This window comes from Carassius carassius, chromosome 31 (assembly GCF_963082965.1).
Source record: "Carassius carassius chromosome 31, fCarCar2.1, whole genome shotgun sequence".
In the NCBI taxonomy this organism is placed as follows: Eukaryota; Metazoa; Chordata; class Actinopteri; order Cypriniformes; family Cyprinidae; genus Carassius; species Carassius carassius.
The window spans coordinates 6,786,342-6,811,308 of NC_081785.1; the positions used below are offsets into that span (position 1 = coordinate 6,786,342).

At 35.2% G+C, this 24,967-nt stretch overlaps 1 protein-coding gene across 1 annotated transcript; it reads left to right on the plus strand.

Annotated features, from left to right (window-relative positions):
* Nucleotides 1-2,152: 2,152 nt before the first annotated feature.
* On the plus strand, nt 2,153-24,076 carry LOC132111433 (serine palmitoyltransferase 2-like). The gene is made up of 12 exons (XM_059518725.1): nt 2,153-2,400; nt 3,984-4,178; nt 4,904-5,058; nt 5,339-5,487; nt 6,743-6,867; nt 8,111-8,204; nt 9,007-9,112; nt 9,287-9,506; nt 9,993-10,119; nt 18,866-19,001; nt 19,999-20,128; nt 21,740-24,076. The coding sequence occupies exons 1-12, from the start codon at nt 2,281-2,283 to the stop codon at nt 21,857-21,859; spliced, it is 1,677 nt and encodes a 558-aa protein (XP_059374708.1). The 5' UTR covers nt 2,153-2,280; the 3' UTR covers nt 21,860-24,076.
* The last annotated feature ends 891 nt before the right edge of the window (nt 24,077-24,967 follow it).

The window sequence follows — 24,967 nt, forward strand, 5'->3', positions numbered from 1 at the left end:
CCACATGTGTTAATTCATAGTTTTGATGCCTTCAGTGTGAATCTACAATTTTCATAGTCATGAAAATAAAGAAAACTCTTTGAATGAGAAGGTGTGTCCAAACTTTTGATCTGTACTGTGTGTATATATATATATATATATATATATATTAGTTTTAGAAACTAACCATGAAGCTCCATGTAATAGAAACTAAGAAACTAATAAAAAAATATATACTTTGTACTAAAGTGCCTGTTATCAAGTATCTAATTCAGGTTTGGGGGTACCAGAAGTAATAATTTGAGAAAAAGAATCTGTCAACCAGTAATGTGAATATTTGAGGCACGGCGTCCTACTCAATGTCAATGGTGATTACAGCCTGTTGTTCACTGAACCTCACAGATGTTTTATCGCAGAGTAATGACTCCAGTGCATGATCCAGTTAGACTATCCCTGAGGCTTTACTGAACTTGGGCACTCATATTTTCCATGATATTTCACTCTTCATAATATAGCCCAGGTATCACACTCATGCAGGGGGCTAATGTCTTTTAAAGTCTTGTTTTGAACAGAATATGGCAGCTATTTTTAATGATTTGAAACAATACAACCTTATCTTGCTTGTGCAGCAAGAGATTGTGTTTTTATTCATTCATTTATATGTTTATTTATTTCCAGATTGTTCTCAAACAGGTTCAAAGCAACACTGATGTAATTGTGTGGAAAACAGAGGGAAGGGCCTTCTTGGGTCGGTTATAAAAGAATGGTTTCGGTCTTAAGTGTGGTTGGGAGAGGGCGTTCACAAGCTTTTCTCTCTGCAGAAGGCAAAGGGTGTAGTCTGAGATGAGCAATGCGCTGATTGGGGAAAAATCCTCACAGTTCCTAGACGAACTGCAAGACCGGTGTTGTAAGAGAGACACCAACTGGCCCACAGGATTTACTCCACCCTAGTGGAGTCAAGTATTTTCTCAATATGCTTTGGATAAAACCATCTGCTTATTGTAATAAATGTAAATGCAATGAAAGCGAAAGTAAAATTATTAGTATAAAATAATATTATTATTTTGTTGTATTTTTTTTTATTTGTTTCTATGTTGCACTAGTGGATGGTTAAAGATGTAAAAGTCCACTAACAGTTTTCTCTAATAGTGGTTTTATATGTTGTGCTATGTTTGAAAATTAATCAATCAATATCATTTTGTAATATTTATTGGTTAAAAATGACAATATGATTTTTTTTTTTTCATTTTGCTATTAATAAACAACAACAACAAAAACAACTTTAATAATGGCAGGTTAAATTTTTTTGTGAATATTTACCCCATATAACTTTCTTTTTCTTTCTTTTTTTTTTTTTGTATCCCAGACAGTTTTTATTGTTAAATAAAACTAACTAAAACCATAAAAAAGCTACTTGAAATAAAAAATAAAAATAACTAAGATTAACATATTTTTAAAATAATAAATAGCTGTAAAAAAATAAAGAATTTTAAACTATAAAAATGACAAAACCAAACAGAATTACTAAAACATACTTAAAAGCTAATCTATCTATCTATCTATCTATCTATCTATCTATCTATCTATCTATCTATCTATCTATCTATCTATCTATCTATCTATCTAGATTTTAACGAGTGTAAAATGAACCAACCCTGAGAAATATTTACTTGATTGACAACTAGACCCAGCCCCCTAAATAATAATACACTTCTTTATATTATAATAATTGTAGTTTTTAGTAATTTACATAAAATATTAAATAATACTACATTTAAATAAATGTTTTAATGACGTTTAAAAAATTCAAATCAGTATAACAGCTATCGGCTAATTTAATAGCTATTAGGCCTTAAAATACATGTTTTTCATCCGAATTGAGCTCATGCATGATATTTGTAGTATATTTGAAAATATGCACAAATATATTATCTAAGTTTGTTCACATTTTAAAATTGATCTTATAGCATTTGCAACTGCGAGCATCAGACAAATATTCGAGTTATGCAGGGCCAGACAGGTGAAACAGACAGAGGTTACCAGAGTTTATTTTTACTAGCGGCAGAAGCGCACAGCGGGGCACGCCTTTGCTACACAAACCACGCCCAATAACTAATATCTGCGTTCTGATTGGTGGGCGCGAATAACGGGGCGTCGATTTCCGGTATGCGGAGTCTGGAATTTCAGGTTTCTCTCTTGTGTGTTTCGGGGTAACGGTGACGCGCGTCGCCCTGATCACCGACTCTTTTTCATTTCTCTGTCTTCATTCATTTGCCTGCATGTGTTTAGTCTTAAATAAGTATGACTGAGAGCGCGGGGAATAAAAATGAGGATTGTCATGCAGTGAATGGTGTGAAAGCAGGAAGAAATGGCATGGTGAAGAACCATCATCACCATCATCAGTGTCAAAAGCAGGAGGAGGTGAGTCCACATAATGCATTGAGATCTTTGAGTCATGCATGGCTGATATCTGCTTGTGCAATTAGTTGTACGATGAAAATGATGATGCATGGGAACACACAGCAGCTGTTTTCAAGACTGTGTGTGCCAGGATTGTGCTCAGTTAGTGCATGACATTCAGTTTCACGGTTTATGCCATGGTCACATGTGGAAAAGTAAAGTTTGACAGCCAGGTGAGATGTATACTTTCTCCTGATAATATTGTTTTACAAGCCCTGGCCATAGCAGCATCATAAATATGATGATGTGGCTAATGAGAAATTGCCATAAGTGAAAACTCGTCTGGATAAACTGTGTTGAACCAGAAAGTTAATGTGCAACCTCATGCTGCTTATGCATTCATGCAAGTCAAGATCTAACTTTATATTTATTTTCCTGTATAAAACACTGCAGTAGTTTTAGTAATAAACATTATCATTTATATTTATAATCTGTATGTAGTTTATGTGAATATTTTCATTTGTATTACCAAAAATTATATGAATAAATAGAAATGTATATTAGTATATTTTATTTAAAGTTATAGAAAATAGATCTATAGATTGATCAAATGTTTTTTTACCTTTATAGGTAATAAAATTTTACTTTTGTATTTGACTGGTCTCTGTATTAAATAATGGATTTTAAATCTATTAAAATATTCATATAAATATTATTAATATTAACATCTATATTTTATTTCCTTTAAGCTTGTAGATGATAAATCTTTCAGTGGATCTAATAGCTAAATCGCTAAATGCACTGAGGAAGGCAAGTCGAGAACTTGATCTCATACCATTGTCTTGTGCGGGTGATTGTGAGCAACTCATGATTCAAGTTAAACCTCTAGGAATTTCTGTCATGTGCCTCCTGTACATAAGTGTTTTGAGTGGGAGATCGGTCCGCTTCATCTAGTCCAAGATATTCCATGCTTTGTTAATGTCACAGTTCCTTTGTTTATGCAACTAAACTGTCTTGTAAAGTCATATCAGCTCTTTCGACTTCTGATCGACTCTCCATTGTAATGTTCAGCAACAGCTTTCAATGGTATATCATCTAAGTTTTGCAAGTGTGTTATCGTGTATTTTTCAAAAGACTTTTCCTGGAAGGCGCTTTCAGCCTTGCAACTGAATGCAAAGTTGTGCTGCTGTCCTGGAGCTGGTGGCAGCTCACGTGGATGTCAGTGTTGCTAGACTCCATGGTATTTGTTAGCGGAGCATGACTAGTCACATGTGCCTTCAAATCACAGGGTTTTGAATGAACTACTTTGTCTGTTTGGTACAAAACTTGTGCGTGATTCTTTGGTCACCATGAGTAACAGAGTTTTTGACAATGAGAGGCCAAATTTTGACTGTATTTAAGTTCATCTTACTTTTGCAAAGTATCTGTGAATAAAGCTTTCAAAAGCTTGTCATGGTTTCTGTGCTAAACTGTAAAAATAACCACAAGAAATCTGTTGTTTCTGCAATTTTTTCCTTTGCACAGGCGTTTTACATATCTTGTAATCAGTAACCACAATGTGATGGTACCATGACTACAGTGTTTAACTTGGTTTTGCTTTACAGGTTTACCATGCTGCATGCAATGGAGAGCTTTACAGCAGGCCATTCATCGAGTCCTTTGAGGAAACTCCCATGCTGGTCGCCGTGCTCACGTATATGGGCTACGGCATCCTCACCATCTTTGGATATCTGCGGGATTTCATGAGGGAGTGGAAAATAGAAAAATGCCACATAGCCAGAGAAAGGGAGGAGCAGAAGGTAAACATTGTCACGTGTGTATGGCGGGAAAAAACAAATATATACACTACCGTTCAAAGAATTTGTTTTTTTTTTTTTATTGGAAAGACATTCATATTTTTATTCAGCAGGAAAGAAAGAAATTTTTAAATCTATTCAAATAGAAAAATGTGAATAATATTTTACCATATTACTTTTGTGTGTTTTTGTGTATTAAATAGATGCAGAATCATACTGACCCTAAACCTTTGAATGGTACAAAATGTAAATGTAACGATGGAAACTTTTTATTATATATAAAAAAATGGTTTATTGTAAACTTTCCTTGTAGTTTCATGTTATAAGGAACGTTTTTAAAGATTAAATTACAAAAATTAGAAACCCTTTAAGCTCTTTTTAAATGATTAAAACTCATATGCCTGAAAAGATGGTGTAATTTCCATGGTTTTTCTGTGACTCCTTCAAATAATGAAGCTGTGTGAAGCATTATGGAAAGTTTGAGAGGAAGAGGTTATTTTGTCAGAGGAAGGATATTGTGCAGTTTACCGTTATTGTAAAGTACTTTAGGGCACTGAAAGGTTGCACTTTGTTTTGCTATGCACCTTTTATGGGTGTTGTTCTTCCTAAAATATTGGATCCAACACAACTTACTCACCCAAATGTAAGGAGCTGTTTTCAGGCAATGAACAAAAAACATCAAGTATGTGAATCTGTCCTTGTTTTTTTCTTTCTATTTTTTTTTTCAGGACTTTGTTCCACTTTATCAAGATTTTGAGGATTTCTACACAAGGAATTTATACATTAGGATTCGGGACAGCTGGAACAGACCCATTTGCAGTGCTCCTGGGGCCACGTTTGACCTCATTGAGCGCAGTTCCAATGATTACAATTGGACCTTTGAGTAAGTAGGCCATCTTGGACCTGAACAGGAAAACAACACCACGTCTTTGTCTGTTTTACCTCCCAGTGAGAGCTGCATTAATCTAATGATTATAATATCAAGGTCACTTTCAAGCCAATGTGCAATAAGCTTTCAAAAGTAAGGATGCTATTGAAAGGACTTGATTATTATAACTTGATGTGTAACATGAGGTGACTGAGGTTGCATTAGACTTAAAATCCAGTCAAGGGTTAGTTTTGGCTCAAAAGAAATTTTAAGTAAATGTATTGTGCTCTTTCAGGTACATTGGGCGAGTGGTGAAGGATGTGATAAACCTTGGCTCGTATAATTATCTGGGCTTTGCAGAGAACACAGGTGCCTGTGCCACAGCTGCTGGAGAGGTGACAGTGAAATTTGGGGTGGGCATGGCCAGCACCAGACAGGAAATGGGTGAGCGCTTATTGGTTACTGTTGCTTTTTTGGGAAATATTGGGACATATGGCACATTTAAGCATTAAACATAGGCATGCAACTCATTTTATTTAGCATTTGTGCTATTGACATTATTGTTAGCTCAGATTGTGGAGAATTCTATGGAAATGTGTTATTTTAATTTTTTTGACATTGACCGGTAAGCAACCACCTAAAATCCACCCAGAACACACTGGGAAATTAGAGGAAAAGTCCCAGAGAAAGTATTTTTGTTTGAAAATGTGACATGCAGAGTAGTGAAATGAAAAAAGTAATGCAAGATCTAGAGATGCATTTTTTAGAAGTTAGGGTTAGATGACTATACAAATGATAGTATGTGAAGATTGTTTTAAGTTCATTTCAATTAAAAGTTTTTATATATTTCAGAGCCTATAAAATCGTAAAAATAATAGCTTTCAGTTATACTGTAATGTTGACTGGCTTTAATTAATAGCTAAAATTTAGAGAAAAAATGCATTTAATAGAGACATCAGTAGCAGTATCAATGATACTGGCCTTTATTAATAATAGGCTTTTAGTAAAAAGTTGCCATTAAACACATATTTACATTATAGCATCTTTATGTTGTTTCTACATTAATTTGGAGGTCCATTGTGAAATTATGACAATATAAATATATTAACGTGTTTAACCATGATTAATTACAGAAAAACAATATTATAAAAAATACTGGGAAAGCTATCAGGCTGTCTCCAACATTGGTGGCATATTTTGCTCTGGTTAATGTAAAACTTTTTGCAATGAAACTGTTCTTTTCTCTTGTATTGCGACCTACAATCAAGTATAACGGATTATCGGAAAATAAGAAAAACTAAGGGCTGGAGACTTGGTTCTGTCTTTTGGTTGTTGATTAGATGGAGGCAGAGTTGAATGCGGGCTTCCTGGTGATTTATAAGAAAGGGGCAGGGTTTAAGTGGACTAAATGAATGGAGAAGTTTGCCATACGTCTGTTGTTTTTTACTGGTTGGTTGAGTTATGACATTTTGATTAGGATTTGTAAAGATTTGTGAATTGTTCACCAAATGATCAATAATGTGCATTTAGAAAAAAAAATGATGCCGATTGATTGATGCCGTCTTTTAATCTAGTTATTATATGGACTTATGTTGGAACTTTGTTTTCGCAATATACACAGGTGATGGTTCTCTAGTTACTGTTTACAATAAGTGAGTGTTTGCTTGTGTTAGCTGATTTATTTGTGTGATTTGCTTAGGCAACCTCGACAGGCATGAAGAGTTGGAGAAACTGGTGGCATCATTCCTGGGAGTGGAGTCGGCTATGGCTTTCGGCATGGGGTTTGCAACTAACTCCATGAACATTCCTGCGTTAGCTGGCAAGGTTTTAAGTGCTAGACTATTTAGATTCCTCACTATGTCTCTCCTGCTTTGCCAGCTCCTCTATCCCTATCTCTTGCTGTGATGATCCACCCAGGCAACTCCTAGAATTCATAGGAGTGTCAGCACAGGCGGATCCCGCCTTGACCTGTCAGTGCTTGTTTAAATGATACTTAAGTTCCTGTTGTGTGAATGTTTTCCTTTGTTGGTTTAAGTACACTGGGTGGATATGCCATATTTTATCACCAGTGCAGAGGGAGGAGATTAATGTAATGGTATTGATAGACCACCGGTTCCAACTCAAACAGTTTGTGTGGCTAACACAATGGAATGTACTTGATAAGGCACAAAATCACCACAGGAAACATGCGTTTAGCAGCAAGTGCACCACAGAGATTTCCCAAACTTACTTCCTGTTGCAGGCCAAGAGAAAGTCTAGTGATTTAGCAATAACGCATGACATTCCAGATTTACACAGTCGAAACTGACTTTGAAGGATGCATATTATTGCCAAGCATCGAAACAACAGAGACAAAAGAAGCAGCGAAAAAGCTCATCATTTCAAAAGCTAATTAAGTCCTAACCTATGATATGTATGTAAAAAAGTTTTGATTGTAAAATAACGTAATGCATTTTGTAATATGACACTTAAACTGCCCACTTAGGGGGAGGAGACCACAAAAAGATTTTAAAGTACCATTTCCATGGTAATGCATTGTCAAATTTCAAAATGGTTTTCACAGGAGGAATTTCGAGGTTTTATTCTTTCAAATGATATCTAACTTAGGGTGATTACTTAAACATTTGATAGGGTAAAAAGGCAATAAATGATGTAATGCCTGTGGGCCCACCTTTGTGCCGGTGACATTTTTAACATGCACTACCATTCACATAGGTGAGTCACTAAGAAAGTACTTTAATTCAGAAAGGTTGCATTACATTTTCTATTTCAATATCAATCAAATCCTGTTCTTTTTGTTAAGGAAAAACACTACTGTTTTCAACTGTGATAATAATAAGAAATGTTACTTGAGCACCAAGTCAACATATTAGAATGATTTCTGAAAGATCATGTGACACTGAAGACTGCAGAAAAGATGCTGAAAATCCAGATTTGCCATCACAGGAATAAATTACATTAAATTACATATTAAAACAATTATAATATTTGATTTTAAAATTAAGAATTTTTGATCAAATAAATGCATTTTCTTACAGTGACCTGACACAGTTTTTCTTGTTTGTAGGGATGTTTGATTCTAAGTGACGAGTTGAACCATGCCTCTCTGGTACTTGGAGCAAGGCTGTCCGGCTCCACCATCTGGGTTTTTAAACACAATAGTGAGTTTGCAATGACAGGCCCTTCTCTTATCTTATCATCACAATATCTCTATGCCCTCAGTCCGTGTTCACAGCTGTTAACAGCACAAGGTAAAGAATAAAACATTGGTGCGGCTCCAGTGCACACAAAGCATGACCAGTGACGCTGCAACTGCTCGAGCGGAAGCTTGACAGACCTTGAGCCAATGTTAAAATCTTGAAGCTGAGGTCTTGAAGTTTACTTTTTTGTAGTCTCTGGGTTGTTTTTAAGGCTTGTTCCTGAATGCCATTTTGGTTAATGTCCAGTCAAACACTATGAATACAAATTTTATCACTGGAAAGGTCAGCTCTCCTTCACATTTCAGCTGTGTTATTCTAAATGAATCATTTAAATTGGCAATTTGGACAGATGACTGTCAGAGATTAATAAATGAGCTTTTAAACTGTGAATAGGTAATGGTCCTTGAAACCCTTTAAAGTCAGATTATAGAGGCTTGGGGAGACTTTAGCAGCACTCTGATTACTTATTCCTGAAGTGTTTGAAGCAGTTCTTGCACTGACACTTTGTAATGAATTGTGGAATCTGTGGTTCCCTAAATTATGACCAAGGACACGGGCAACATTTTACTACACTATCACCCCAGCCCAGAATACCACATCATTTTCATATGGCCACTTTATCAGTAGCTTACGTCACCGATATCATGCCATTTAATTTTTATAAAGACAAGCCTTATACAAATTAAAAGAAGTCTTTGGGTCAAAAGTAGTTATTTTACTCTGGGTTAAACATGGGTTAAACATTTTATTTGCTTAAATGCAGATATGCAGAGCCTGGAGAAGCTGCTCAGAGACGCTATCGTTCATGGCCAGCCTAGAACACATCTAACCTGGAAGAAAATCCTCATTCTTGTGGAGGGCATCTACAGGTGATTGATCTCTCTCACTTTCTTGGATTCCTCTTATTATTGCAAATGTGCATCTGTATTGCAATGGCTTTTTCAGGTGTGAAACATGTTATTGCATGTACACTGCACTTTTGACAGTTTAACTAGCAAATGAATTGCCAAAGTTGAATGTACTCAAACCTGTTCTTTACTCAGTATGGAGGGCTCCATCATACGGCTGCCAGAACTTATAGCCCTGAAAAAGAAGTACAAGGCCTACCTTTACCTGGACGAGGCTCACAGTATCGGGGCATTAGGACCCTGCGGTCGAGGGGTGGTGGAGTATTTTGGACTGGACTCCAAAGATGTAGACGTCTTGATGGGCACCTTCACAAAGAGCTTCGGTGCAGCTGGTGGATACATAGCAGGGAGGAAGGTATGAAGTGCCAATTTGTAATTGCAATACTTTTTTACCAATAGCAGAAGTCCTTATATACTTTCTTGAAAATTTTTTTATAAAAAATGAATAAGGCTGTATTTATTAAAAATAAATAAAACAATGCAGTAAAAATGGTAATATTATTGTTAAATATTATTATAATGTTATTATTATTTTTGAATTTTATTACAATTTAAAATAACTGTTTTCTATTTTAATTTAACATATTGTTAAATTAATTAGAAATAATTCGAATTTATTCCTGATAGCAAAGCTGAGTTTTCAGAAGCCATTATTTACTGAAATTTACTGTCATTTTGATCAATTTAATGTATCCTTGCTGAGTAAAGTACTTTTCTTTTTTTTTTTTTACTTAAAAAATATGTACTAGTGTATAATTTCCTTATAGTCATTAGTAAAACTGATATACAAAGCCTACAAGATTCTTAGTCATTATAAAATGTCTTGTTTTTTATGCTTCAGGATTTGATAGACTACCTGCGAACTCATTCTCACAGTGCAATTTACGCCACCTCTATGTCACTTCCTGTCGTGGAGCAAATCATCACTTGTATGAAGTGCATTATGGGGAAGGATGGAACGACAATAGGTTAGTTTTACTTTATTTTACCAACTTGATTTTTCTGGGCTTCAATTTCATCTGAGGTACCCAAAAATATTCTTATCATATACTTGCCCTCATACTGTTCCATAACCATATTATGTTATTTCATCTATGTAACACAAAAGAAGAAACGCTGAATAATATACTGGCTGTTTTTTCCTAATGAATGTGGACTGAAGCTTTTAAGCGCTGAAAAGCACCATAAAAGTTTTCCATAATGCTTGTGTTCAAGTCTCATAAAGCCATACAATAGCTTTGTGTGAGGAAGACATTAATTATTCAGGCATACAGGTTTGGAATGGCATGAGAGTGAGTCAAAAAAGACCATTTTCAGGCAAATAAATGTCAACTGTGTGTTGTTCAGTGCACCACAAGGTGGCAGGATTAACCCAAAAATAGATAATCGGCTTGCAAGGATGTACCATGCATGGTCTTCAGCATTTTGAAGCTTCTTTACATTACATTTATACATTTATTTACTTGCCAGATTTTGTTGTCTTTTTCTTTTTTTTACCAAAGTGCTGGTTAGAACTTCACAGCCCTTCACGGCAAATAATTAATGTGGCATAGATACAGGTCAAGATGCCAAACATTTCAAAGAAGAATGTTGTGTCACGAAGTCAGTACAGGCCAAGAGTCCTCCGATCTGTTTTCACGAGATGAAGGTGTCAGGCTTAGAAAACATCACTAATGTGTATGTTTTTTTTTTTTTATGGCAATCAGTCGTACAGTAACCAGTCATGTCTTCCTCTACATGTATTTCCTGTTCTCATCTGCACATCATTCACTGAAAAGCGTCCCTTTACTTTGTTAGCTCTGTTGTTCTTGTCTTTGCTTTATTGGGTGTTTTATTTCACTGCGCAAATACAATTTTTATGTTTGTTTGCTCTGTGTACTCTGGATCAACTTGGCCCAGAAATTGAAATAAGTGTTTCTCAAAGATCACTTTGAAGTGAGATGGGGGGGATTGAGATTTTTCTTCATACAATTTCCCAGCGCTCATGAAATGAGACTGATTAGTTCAACAGCTGTACACTGACTCCGTCCAGGTAAAATATTTAGCTTAAGTTTTAAACCTCAGAAATGTGTTAACAATTACCTACGTAACTAGTGTGATCTGGCCCTTTGGTTAGACCCACCAAACTGCCTGTTTTCCCCCCTGCCACTCAATCAACGCTGGCAGCTACAACAAACAGGCTCTACCAGTCTGTCGGGTCCAGGTGCTCAATATGACTGATATGAGTATTACTTTGCTTGGCTAAAGGCTATTTTCATCTCCTTACAAAGACTTATTGTTTCCATCATCTTTAAAGATGTCTCCTGAGAAAATCCTGCTGTCTCCCAGTGACTTTTCTCTTCTCCTTCACCTGTTAATGGACTTGCTAATGACTTTCACCAGCATCCCACATTGGTGGAGATCAAAATTAGAGAACAACCTATAATTTCCTAAAATTCAAGGTTACTGCTTAGTACTATTTGAAGTTATCCTAACAGGAGTAGAGGGTCATTTTTTTTATTAAATTTAAAGCATATTTCATAAATTAATTGTATTCTGAAGCACAGTGTAACAAACTTAAAAGAGACATTTGAAAGAAATCTGATCATAGTTAGAGAACACTTGTAGATTTCTCCATGTTTTTGGTGTTAATCTGGCACTTGGTGCTAACTTCCTTAATTGTATGATAAAACCTATTTAACTGGCAGCATTCCTCCAATTCTTACTGAGATTGCAAGATGGTGGGCCGCTCTAAGGTGACTGAAACCCTGCGACAGGAGACGGTCCGGATGAAGGGCAAAGAGATGATGCTTTCAGCAATTGCAAGAGAAGTTGGTCATTCCAAATCAGTGATTTCTCGAATATTGCAGGTTTACAATGACACTAATTCATTCAAGGCTGGGCTTCCACGTAAGACAAATGCATGAGAAGACACTCAGTGGGGAATCGGTTCAACAATGCAGCTGGAATTGCTCGCCAGTTCAGCGCTGAACAGGGTAAGGATCTGTCACGTTTAAGAGATGTTTAATCACTTTAGTGATGAGAGCAAGTTTAGTTAAAGCCCAAGTGCATAAAGAAGTCAGTGAAAGGTGGAGGAGGAAGGGTCATGCTTTGGGGGATGTTTTGTGCAGCAGGAGTTGGGCCTCTTATTGAGCTATGTGGCAGGGTGAATGCCAATGTTTATCAGAACCTCCTTCGGCAACATGTGGTTCCTTCCCTGTGAGCATGCACGACAATGCCCTCTGTCACACTACGAAATGTGTAAAGCAGTTCCTTGAGGCTAAGAACATTGAAATAATGAAATGGCCGGGCCAGAGTCCTGATCTAAACCTGATTGAAAATCCTTAGTGACGAAGTTATGGCTTATAAACTCACTACAGTTACCGAATTATAGAAGAAAGTGGAAGAAGAGTGGACCTAGATCACACCAGTGCAGTCTTGGAAACGAATGATGTCCTGCGGCCGCAGATGAGCTGAAGTCATTCAAAGCAAGGGCCTCTCCACTTCCTACAAATTTCTGACAGCTGTAACCCTCCGAAATTTTAGTTCTAATCTTCTTTCCTGCTACAGTGGTTTCTGTTCTCTAATTTTGACCAATGTGTTTTCCACAAAATAAAGGTTTTTGTTAAATTGCCTTTGAAATTTTGGCAAGCGTGTTAGTAGCACAGTGGTGTACCTACTGCTTATATTCCTTCAAATTTTAACGATGAAGATTAACAATGTTTCAGAAAAATCTGTTTTTTTTTTATAGATTGTTCTCAAATTGTGATCTCCACTGGTTGTATTTATATATATATGAATGAACCAGGTCTATAATGTTATTTTACATTATTGCATTTGCCTAATTTTAGATATTTAGGGGGGATTGCTTATTGTTTTGTACCAAAAAACTGTCATTGTTATTACATTCTTCATATGCATACCCCTCTCTTTAATAAATTAATTATTTATCTAGAATTACAGAGAATTGCTGTGTGAATGCATTTGGATTTTAGGTGCATGCAGTAATAATGGGTTACTGATGAACCGATGACATTTATTGTAGATTAACCGATATTGGAGCATCTAAGAGTGAGAACAAAGGTGGACCCGAACAATCAGCATGTTTGTGTGGGTTTGTTGGGGGGTTGATGTACAAAGAAAACTAATCAAGCAAAGGTCAACTGGGAGACATCCTGCGTATCCTCATGGGAACTGAAATCTATTCCTCCCTGCTTTCTTTGGTCCTTTCATTCTCGCTTTTTGCATCCCAGTCCTTTTACACTTGATCCCACATGTTTGATCTGAAGCCTGCAGCAATGTATTAATCTGACACGTTACTTCAGTGTGAACAAATTTCCTCCAGCACTCATTTACTGCCAGAGTTACAATTTATATTCTTTCAAAATGTGTCATTTCGTTCCTATTGTGTCAAAACAAAGATTTCAATCCCACTTCTCCAGTTTATGCAATATTTCAGTAGATCTTGAAGGCAATTTGAAACCTACAGTTTTCTTTTGGATGTCATACTTGGCGATTCGCTGTACTTGGGTAGCTGATTTCATCATCAGGATGATTATTATGTAGAGTTCATTTAATTAAATAGTGTTTATTTCATCTGTGATTCGTTTGCATTTGATGTCCATGCGCAATGCAAAAATATTTTCTTGTTATTCCATATTTTCCAATATTGAATAATCTTTGAAACCAGATCAGTTTAGGTGAAAAGCAACTTTTTCACTTTAAGTATAAACAATTTAAAACAAGCTAAAAACTCGGTCAGTGCCAAATACGAAAAAAATTATATTAAAAATGCAGTCTATTAAAACAACTCTTAAAATTACTTGAAGCAACAGTGCATAAAATATAATATTATTTTAAGGATTTTTAGACATTTTTACTGGAAAACAAGCCAATTAAAAACAATTAAAGGTTTTATTTTTATTTACATTTTTTTCTCCCAGATCTGAGGTTTGCCCTAAATTTTCCAATTCATTTATTGTTTCTGAATACGGATGCCGATGCTTTCACAGTCTAGTGATTTCACAGTCCGACTTGTCCTTGGCCTGAAGGGAAATAAAGTTTTCTTTCAATCAGATCTGGCTTTCAAACCATCCAAAACTCCTGGCGTCCCAACACAAAAATGCAGATAAGACATATTCCTGGCCTTGCTCATTCTCAGGGGAAAATGCACAAAAAAATGTGTGAATTTGAAAGATTTTGCTTTGTAAATCATAGTGGTTACCCAAGTTGCAAAAGAAAACAGTGCTCATAAACAGTTTCATGACAGTTGTTCTGCTGGGTGCTTGTGTTTAATGCGCTTGAGAGTTTTTTGTCCCCCTGCACATAACTCACACTTACTCATGTGAGTATCTTATTTTTTTCAGTGAGGGATATACATGTATATGTGTCAAACTCAGCGCAATGAAGAAAAGTAGTACAATAATGTTAACTATTTGTTGTTGGACTTTAAATGTGCTTTTAAATAAATTACATGTAATTGAAATCCTGCATGTAAAGCAAGTGATTATGTTTTTAAATAGGATATACGGCCGGTTAAATATTTTATTGTAAGATCTTTATTAATAAATTTTTTTTTTAATGATGATGAATAAAGTGTCTTAATCTCACCAAGGCTGCATTTATTTGATCAAAAATACGGTAAAATCAGTATTATTGTAACATGCTATTTTTTATTTTATTTTAAAAATCTTAACTTTAACTTTAGCTGAATGTTCAGTGTCACATGATCCTTCAGAAAAGATTCTAATATGCTGATTTGGTGTTCAAGGAACGTTTCTTATTGTTATCAATGTTAAAAACAGTTGTGCTGCTTATTATTTTTTTCTGAATTCTTTAATGAATAGAAAGTTGAAAGAACAGCATTTATTTGAAATATAAATATCCTGTAACATTATGAATGTCTTTACTGCCGTCTTTAATTATTTTAATGCATCCTTGCTAAATAAAAGTTTACATTTCTTAAAAAAAAAAAAAATCTTACTGACCCCAAACTTTTGAATGGCAGTGTAAATGTGAAACGGCTCTTGAATTCACAGGAAAAGTGATGCTTCTGATCAGAGGAGTGAATGTGGATGACTGAAATGAATCAACTTGTAAATGGGTGTAAAATCCCGCGTTCACTTTCCGCTCACTTGGACTTCAGCATCAGGACAGCTGCTAGCTAGTGAGCACCACTGCAGCCCATGAATGATTGAGGCCACAGATTTGAGCCTGGAAGGAGCTGCTTTGCTTCCTGTTGCCCTTCTCCAGAGAGGTCCTCGTAAGGGGCGAGAAGGCATTTGGGACGTCAGCCACCCTCAACTCCTGGTGCTTTTACTTATCTCCTCCCTTCAGATGAAAAGGAAGTGAGGAGGAACTGGCGTTACAAAAAAGGGAAACAGTCCCCACATCTGGAAGTTCTTTTTGTCCCTTTCGCTGCTTCTCTTGCTCCAGATCCTCCAGCTTTGGGTCTGGAAGAAGTTAGCAGGGGTGTGCGTTATGGAACTAGCTGTTGAAAAGGTACCCTAGAAAGATTTACTTTGGAGATTTGAGCTCCACCTCTGTGCGCTCGACCTCCCCCCAAAGCCCTATGGCCCTTGTTTGCCATCTCAATGGCCCAATGTTGGGGAGCTTGCACTTCCGTTAATGGCTATTGCTTTCAGATGCTCATTTTCATATGAAAAGTTGTTCACCTGAGCTGTTCACGTACTGTAGCTGTTCGATTCTCTTTAGGTTTTCTTTAGAATCTCTGCAGATTCCTCTGTTTTAAGGGCTGTTAAACATAATAGCCATGATTTAAGTCTTCCTGAGTGATTCAGTTGCTTTTTTAAACTTTAATTTTAATTAAAATTACACTAGACTGAGAGGTTTAAGATCTCTCTAAAAAGTTTAACATTGACCAAATTTATAAATACATATAAATGTATTGCTGTGATGGCAAAGCTTCGTTTTCAGCAGCCATTGAGCCAGTCTTCAGTGTCATTTGGTCCTTCTGAAATCATTCTTATATGCAGATTTGATGTTCAAGAAAGATTTCTTACTATTATCAATATAGAATTTGTTTTGGAAACTTTTAGATTTTTTACAGGATTCTTTGATTTACCGTAATTTAAAAAGAAATTACATAAAATATTTTGTGACATGTCAGAAATGTCTACTGATTTTTTTCTTCCAGTGTTAAAATAGTTTTTAAAAAATCTTACTGACCCCAACATTTTGAATGGTACTGTATTTCTTGAACATTATTGTTTAACTTTAATTGCAATGTGTACAATTGCAGTGTTTGACTGATTTCTCAGTTTCACAGCTGCATGATTTATCCATTGATTGATATGAGCCAATATACAATAATAATGACATTAATCTTCCGTGGAACACAAAATAAAATGTTTTTGTATCTCAGTGTTTTCTTTCCCATACGATGAAAGTTGTTGTTGTCCAATGGATTTTTTTGATCTGAATGACTTGCATTGTATGGACAAAAACAGTTGAAAATGTCTTATTTGGTGTTCCACATAAGACAGTATGTCATTCAGGTTTAAAATAACACAAGAGTGAATAAATGATGAAGATGATGAGCCAGGTGGTTTTAAAAGATTGATCTGAACTTTTTGAGAACCACTGCCATAGTTTGTAGCACTACATTATTTGGGCAAGGAACCAATGGAAATCACTGATCACGTAACTGGGCTTCCATTGTGTTTAACGTTACACATTGGCCAGGTTTAATTTCCTTACCAAAGAACAGCTGGGCTCACCCGGTCATGACTTGAGGAACCTGCATTATCTGTCAGTGGCCAATTTACATTGGGGGATTGAGGAAGGAGTCCAGTTTCACAGCCAATCAAATCTCTTTTAGCAAGGGCTCATCAGTTGGAACCTCAATAGCTCCGTTATATAGACTAGGCCGAATTGTTCAATCTTGAGATCCCTTCTTTATTACCCTTGTTTTTCAAAACCACTAAAAGCCAGACAAAATGTTAAGTCATAACAGCGCAGCGTCTCTTTGGGACCTTGTAGTTGTGTCACCCTGCATGCACGGCAAGCATGAAAATTGCTAGATTTTTGGTGTCTGGATGACACCAAGGTGAAACGTTGTCACAGAGCAGGAAATTCCTCTGTTCAAACTTTTAGCATGCTTGGAATGTTTAACGAAGCAGAACCGAGGCTTTCAGAAATGTAAGACCTCTAGCGTGGCTCTCAGATCACTGCGGTGGACTAAGTGTTTTAAAAGCTCCATTGACGTGGATCGCTAAGCAATCCTCCCCGAGGGAACATGCGTCCTGCTTCCAGAGGGAGCCGTTGAAAAATCACGTCCCTAATTTTCCTGTTTTTGTCAGGATTATTGGAAACCATGCTGGGAGGTTGTTTGCAGTATAATTCTCAGTACTGTATTCTTCTTCCACACCACTCACACAGTGGATTGTTGCAAACTTCTGTGACCTGGAGAACCAGGGTTTTGTTTTTCCAGCTGATTCAAATCTTTCTGCCATTAGACGTCAAGCTTGGATCTGAACTGTGATAAAAAAGCACTTTGGATGCAAACATTTGATACGTTTTTTTTTTGTGTGGACGAAGGGCAGGTGCCTTGAAGATATCAGGGGGGAAAGATAAAATGTTGTATAAAAATCAGCAGGCTATAGACCAATAAGTTTGCTTTGTCATGATATAACATTTTAACATCAATACTAGCAAACAGAATTCAAAAAAACATATTTATAAAAAAAAATTGGTTAAACTGGATCAGACTGGATTTAGCAATGGATGATAAGGCATAAATAATATAAGAAATGCTTTAAACTTACAAGAAATTAAAAACAACCTCTCTTTTTGAGATGATGAAAAAAAGACTTGGCAGGACGGGAAGTACTACCTCTCTCCATGTTCAGTAGGATAGAAACAGTGAAAATGACTATATTATCGAGACTTCTGTTCCTATTTCAGTCCCTAATGGTTTGGGTTCCGGTCTCAGCAATTAACAAACTAGACAAAATTATTTAAAAGTTTATTTGGCAAAACAAAAGACCAAGAATAATACTTAAAATACAGCATTTGGGCCACCATAGAAAATAAGTTTAGAAGATAATAGCCTTATCACGTGCAATACCCATTAATATATATATATATATATATATATATATATATATATATATATATATATATATATATATATATTTGAGAAAATGACCACAGACTTGCAGTTAAAATCTGACTTTTTTTCAACAGAAGTGGGCACTTATTGAAACATTTTTGCTTGAAGGAAGTATATGTAATATACTAATGTTTGAACCATGCAGGTATGTGGCGTATTTACTGAATCGCTGTCAGGGACTTTTGTGTTTATTTTTTATTTAGTGTTTTTTTGTTAGTTAGTTTTTCTTAGTGTTTATTTATTTATTCGTTTACTTTTTAAATGTATTAAAATTGTAAGTAAAAGTTATGTAACAGTGTTTTGTTAAAAAAAAAGGTTCAATAAACACACAGTTCAAAAAAACAAAAAAATCAGCATGCATTACATATTTCTTCTTGAACAGTTTCAGATCTAGCGATCGTGCAAGCTTAAGTATAAAGTTTATAGCTCAGGTGGTCGACTTTCCTAGTATCTGAAGTAATGAGTTTTGTGGCTTGGTGAATTTTAATTGTCTGATCGCATGAAAGGCTGTGGAAAAAGATGCTCAGTGCCAGATGACAGAATCACTTCTTTTTTCTTTTTTTTTCTCAGCTTAATGGTTTTTGTGTGTTTGTTGGTTTCAGGCCGTTCACGTATCCAGCGGTTGGCTGAAAACACAGTCTATTTCCGTAGGAGACTGCAGGAGATGGGATTCATCATCTATGGCAACAATGACTCACCTGTGGTACCCATGATGCTCTACATGCCCGCCAAAATCGGGTTAGTCTTTTTTTCTCTCTTTTTTCAATCTATCAATATACTAATACATATGAATATGAATATCCAAATTAAAGAATTAGTTCACACAAAAATCCCTCATACAAAAATCCCTTGGAAAAATAAAGAAATACATGTTTTTTGTACTTTGTTCAGTGAAACACAAAATGACTCAGTGACTCATTTCTGACTCAGTGTTTTCCTAGAATGGCATTACATATTACGTAGTGACATCTGTCAAGCTCTAAAAAGCTCATAAAATCATAATAAATGTTTGTAATAAGTGTGTACAGCCTCAATATAAATGTTTCAAACCCTCATGATAGCTTTGTGTGATGAACAAGCCAAAGTTTAAGCAATGAATTCATGCAATGCAGTGTGCAGCTCTGAAAATCAACTGAGATGTATGATTTGACTTGTCAATGAGTTGAACTAATGTCTGTTCCTCAAACTTCCAAAAACAAAGAATATAGTGCACAAGTCTTCACTATTTTGCTAGTACTTTATTCATCCTCTTCAACATTCTTCCTTTGTGTACTGTGCTTTTGTCATTTTATTGTATTTTTTAAATTCTCATAGCTCTAATTAATTTTTATTTCAGTTTTAGTTTCAAAAACTTGGTTTCAGTTAGATACCAGGACAACATTAAAACATTTTTGCTGTATTTTTAAAGTTGAGTTTTTTTTTATCTAATATTTATATTTAATTTTATTACACACCTAATTCAATAACCAAAAACGATTTAAATTTTTATTTTAAAATGACATGAGGGTGAATAAATAATGACTGAATTTCCATTTGTAAGTGAAGTAATATTCTTGAAGAAAAATGTTGTTTAACAAGGTTTCAAGTGTATAAATTTCCAAATAAATCCAAATGGATTACTCTCATAATAGTTTCTTAATAGTGCCTCATAATAGAACAAAAACAAGCGCATAAGGGAAAGCTTAGTTTGGAAAGAATTTCTTGAAAATTGATGAGGCTGTGTCTGTGTTTCCAGGGCGTTTGGTCGGGAGATGTTGAAGAGAAATATTGGAGTAGTGGTGGTGGGCTTCCCAGCCACGCCGATCATAGAGTCCAGAGCCCGCTTCTGTATCTCTGCGGCCCACACCAAGGAAATGCTGGACAGGGTAACTACAGTCATTTAGATCACTTTAAAGCAGCACTGTACCCTTTTTACTAGGCCTTTTTTCTTATTCCATACATTTTAGTGTTAACAATGGAATATGTTGACTTAATGGAAAAAAACCTGATGTTAAAGTCGACATACAGAGCTCCATAGAGTGAGATAAGTTGATATGTGCTTAACATTTCAAGAAGGATGTCTCTCAACAGGAATTAGACCAGGAATGTGTGTCGTCTCTGTACTTCAAAGTTCAAAACCCCTGTCCATCAGATTTCTGAAATATAGTATCTCAAACTTGATACAACCTTTATGTTTGAAAATAATAACTGTCTAAAGAAATTCCAGAATTCCAGGCTCCTCCTCAAACTGTCCTGTGCTATAAATTAATGCAGGTCCCGACTGAGGGTTTACATAAGCAGCTCTTGCTACAGGGGTCTGCACTGGCAGCAGATCAAAGAGCATCTTAATCTGCCTCCCCAAGGACACTTTGATTTAACTATGATGAAAAGCACACCGGCCTTCAGCCCCCCTCCCCGTGCTTAAGAAAACACTGTGCACTTTGATGTGACCAGTTATCACGTCAACACATTTTTCAGTGTCCTTCTGACATATTTTCTTGCATTTCTGCCATTGCTGAATGGCTAAGATTGTTCAAAGTGCATAACTAAAGTTTAAAGGGTTTAGGGCTGGACAGTTTAATGGAAATATATATCACAATATATTTTTATTACCTTTAGATGATAATTTATTATATATCTTGGTTATTATTATTTTCATAATTTTTTGTTCTAATTTCTTTTTTTTTTCTAGTGTCCTTCTGATATATTTTCTTACATTTTGGGGGCTGGAAATTTTTTTCATAATGCCTTTTGGTGAATTTTTTTTTTTTTTTGGTATATATTTGGATTTATGTATTTGTCTTGTATTATTTGATTTTAATTCATTTTAGTGTATGTATTTTACTTTTATTTAGAATCATTTAAACCAAACAGACATTTTTGACAAGTTGATATAAAATGTTCAATGCAAATAGTAAAACGTAGTAATAAGTAAAAGTAGAAAAAAAAGTTTTTTAACAAATGAACACACAGAAGAATATTTAAATGACTTTTAAGTATCAATACCCAATTGTTTTATTTATAATGGCACGAAAATAGCTGTATTGTTCTCATTTTTTTGGCTGAAACATTGCAGTATATGACAGATGTCAACATTTTGAGTGATGATTCAAATGATTCATTGAATCAAAGTTTTATATCAGTTCATTGAACTTACCAAATCTAATTGCAGCTTTTGACACTGTTGATCAATTAATTGTGAATGTATCGTGTACATAGAATATATTGATCCGCCCAAGTGCATATAGTCTAACACTTCTTTGAAAAATTAACAAGTTACCTTAATAACTGACATTTTGTGCATTTTATGGAAACTTGAACCAGAAGTCTGCATGGAATCAGTTGCAGTATAAATAATTCAACTAGCATTGCCATGACTGTATTATATCAAACTTTTTAAAGTACTGCATGGTAAGTGGCAGCTGCTTCTCAGCATTAGCATGTTATGACTTACATGTGTAACCATGAAAGTAATGGAGCATGTTGATTGTTTTCAGGCGCTGGATGTGATCAGTGAAGTAGGCGATCTGCTGCAGCTGAAGTATTCGCGGCACAAAGTTCTTCCCTCGCTGGACCGGCCCTTTGACGAGACCACATATGAGGAGAACGAAGAGTGACATACTTCCTGTCTGAACCAAATGTGCACTGCTCATCATCTGCTCTCCAAAAGGAAGCAGTGAACCACTTAATAAATATATCTTTTTTTAAACTTAGGTATATCATCTTTATTTTAATACATGAAGCTCTGAATGACCAAACACTGATGCTTTTAGAAAAAAAAACCTCCCCAGTTTCCTCTACTGCATTTGTCACCTCAGTTTCGTTTTGACGTGAGGTTTGGGGTCTGTTTTTAACTCGTTGTGGCATTCGTTTAGGGAAATAAATATTTTGATTTTTCTCTGCCAGCCACAGGAAGCTGCTTGTGTACTTGCTAAAGCCATATGTCACTGCAGCCTTCAAAACCATTTTTGTGTACAAAAACCATTGAGACATTTTTTTTTCTCTCTAGTAAGTGAGAACAGACTGGTAGCGAACCCATAATTCCGAGGATCCTGACCTATGAAAGGATTTACAGGTTCTTATGGCATTGTCATTACATTCACTGTGTCGAAAACCTCCACAGCTTGGCTCTCTAGTTGTTGTTGTTTCCACAGATTTTGACTTGAGGCCTGCTCTGGTGTCTTGCGTCAGTCTGGCTATGGTTTTTCTTGTTACCAGGATGTTTATTTTTTCATTGAGATACAAATCGTGGAGGGTGAAGTTGGTTATGTCTGAGGGAAGTCGAAGTAGAAACATGCATACTTATCAAATTTGCACCTCTGTGGAAACTTGGATTATATGCATTACTGTATCTCCAAAGCTGCAGTGCAAGTTGTGCGGTAAGATCCCAAAACTTGAATCATTCATCCAAAAATGAAAATTTGCATAAAGTTTACTTGCCGACAGGCAATCCAAGATGTAGATGAGTTTGTTTGTTTTTTAATCGATTTGATGAAATGTAGCATATCACCTGCTCACTAATGGATCCTCTCCAGTGAATGGGTGCTGTCACAATGAGAGTCCAAACAGCTGATAAAAGCATCACAGTAATCCACAAGCAATCCTCATGACTCCAGTCCATCAATGAATTCCTTAGAAGTGAAAAGCGGTGTGATTTAAAGAAAGCCATCAAGCCATTTTAACTTTAAACCATCACTCCCAACTAAAAAACGAGTCCATCTATAATAATGTTATTGATTTTGCTTAAAAGCTGCTTGATCTGTGCATATTTTTCATAGGTTTTTTTTTATTATCGAAAGCAGTACTATGGATAGAAGATGCATATTTTAGCTGGAAGCAACCATTTGAAGTTAAAAACATCATATTGTTGAATTTATTACAAACATGCAGCTTTTCGATCCACAAGAAATGAAACGTGGCTGAGGCTGAGTACATTTTTAGCAAGTTCAAATTTTTGGATGATCTATTTTGTGACTTGCAACCTCTGATAACTATGTTAATAGGGACTTATTAGTGTATGAGTGCAATGGCATGGATAACTAATAAGTTTGCTCTCTCTCAAGAGTTTTCATTCTGTAGTTTTATAAGCTTTCCTCAAAATTGATTGAAGTTTGTTGTCTTATGATTTCCAAAGTCTTTTAAAACGCTTTTCAGCACTCATAAAAGGAGCTTTATGTTATGTATATGGTTCTTTAATGTACATATTTATTTATTATTCAAGTTTCATATCTTTTATTGTTTGGATAATTGTACTTTAATCATCAACGGCAGCTCCAGATATCCTCTTATATGCACATGCATGATGTGCATGCTCTCAGTGCACATACTACTGATGAGTATTTTTATATCATTTTAATATTCCAATCAAAGCACGTGGGATGTTATCACTGAGTCTGCTGGTTTAAGGTATTTTAACGGTGTTGCACCATACACTCTACGTTCTGTTTTGTGGCTTCTGTTGCTTTGGTCCTGTGGGGTAGTACAAGTCTTTTACAACATCAAATTTCTTTTTAACCATTTTTTAACCCGTGTTCCTTTATATGCAACAAGAAACTACACCGATTGAGAGATGTTTTAAAATAGCAAGAAACAATCTTGTTTTCTTGATGATATAAAAACTGACATTTAAGAAAGATATTTCAACTATAAAGACTTCTTGTTCATATGAAACACATGCTTTACCAGTGCATTCACTGTATGTGCTCTAATATGACTTGGACTTTGCTGCCTGTATAGTGCATACAGTTTTAAGACCTACTTTTCAAAGTACACTGTTGGCTTCATTAGTTCAAGAGTTGTTTCACTCCTAAGGAAATTAAATTACTATGACTAAACCTATTGTTAAGGTCTTTTGTGTCCTTTTCTCACTTTACATTTTGCACATTTTTATACTGTCCCGACTTCATAATTAAATGATATTGGTAATACAGTAACTGCTAGATTAGAAATGCGATAGTTTTGAATTAATACCTCAGAGGACTTCATATAAATGACCACAAGACCACATCAGAGGAAACATACTGTACATATTAAGCTTCTTGGAACTGATCGTTGGCAAAGCTTCAATTTACACAATTCTCAAAATAATGAAAATATAATCTATTTTAAATAAAAAGGTATTCACTGCTGTATAAAAATATATATTTTTTTTATACAATACAGTTTTCACTTTTATAAAATGTGTTTAATATACATGGTAATATTTATTGAAGTTGTTGAAAGTCTGCAAGGCTACATTTATATCCTTAGAAATACAATAAAAACTAAGTAATTTTGTGAAATATTACAAATAATAATAATAAAAAGCTTTTTTAATATTTTATTATATTTCCAAATGTAATTTATTTTCGTTAATGTTTTTTACTCCAGTCTTCAGTGTCACATGATCCTTCAGAATTCATACTAATAAGCTGCTTTGGTGCTAAATAAACATTTCTCGTTAACATCAATGTTGAAAACAGGTAGCCTACATTTTTTTTTTTTTTTGTAAACCGAGAAACGTTATTTTCAACATTTATTTGAAACAGAAATATTTTGTAACAAATAAATTACTCAAATCAATTTAATGCATCCTTTCCGACTATAAGTATTTCTACAGTAGCCTAGTGTATCCTATAAATCTAAAATAAATATAACATAAATTTAAAAATAATATGGACCATACATAATGCCTTAAATAAGCCAAAACTTTTCTCTTTACTGGATCTCATGAGGATGCTATACCC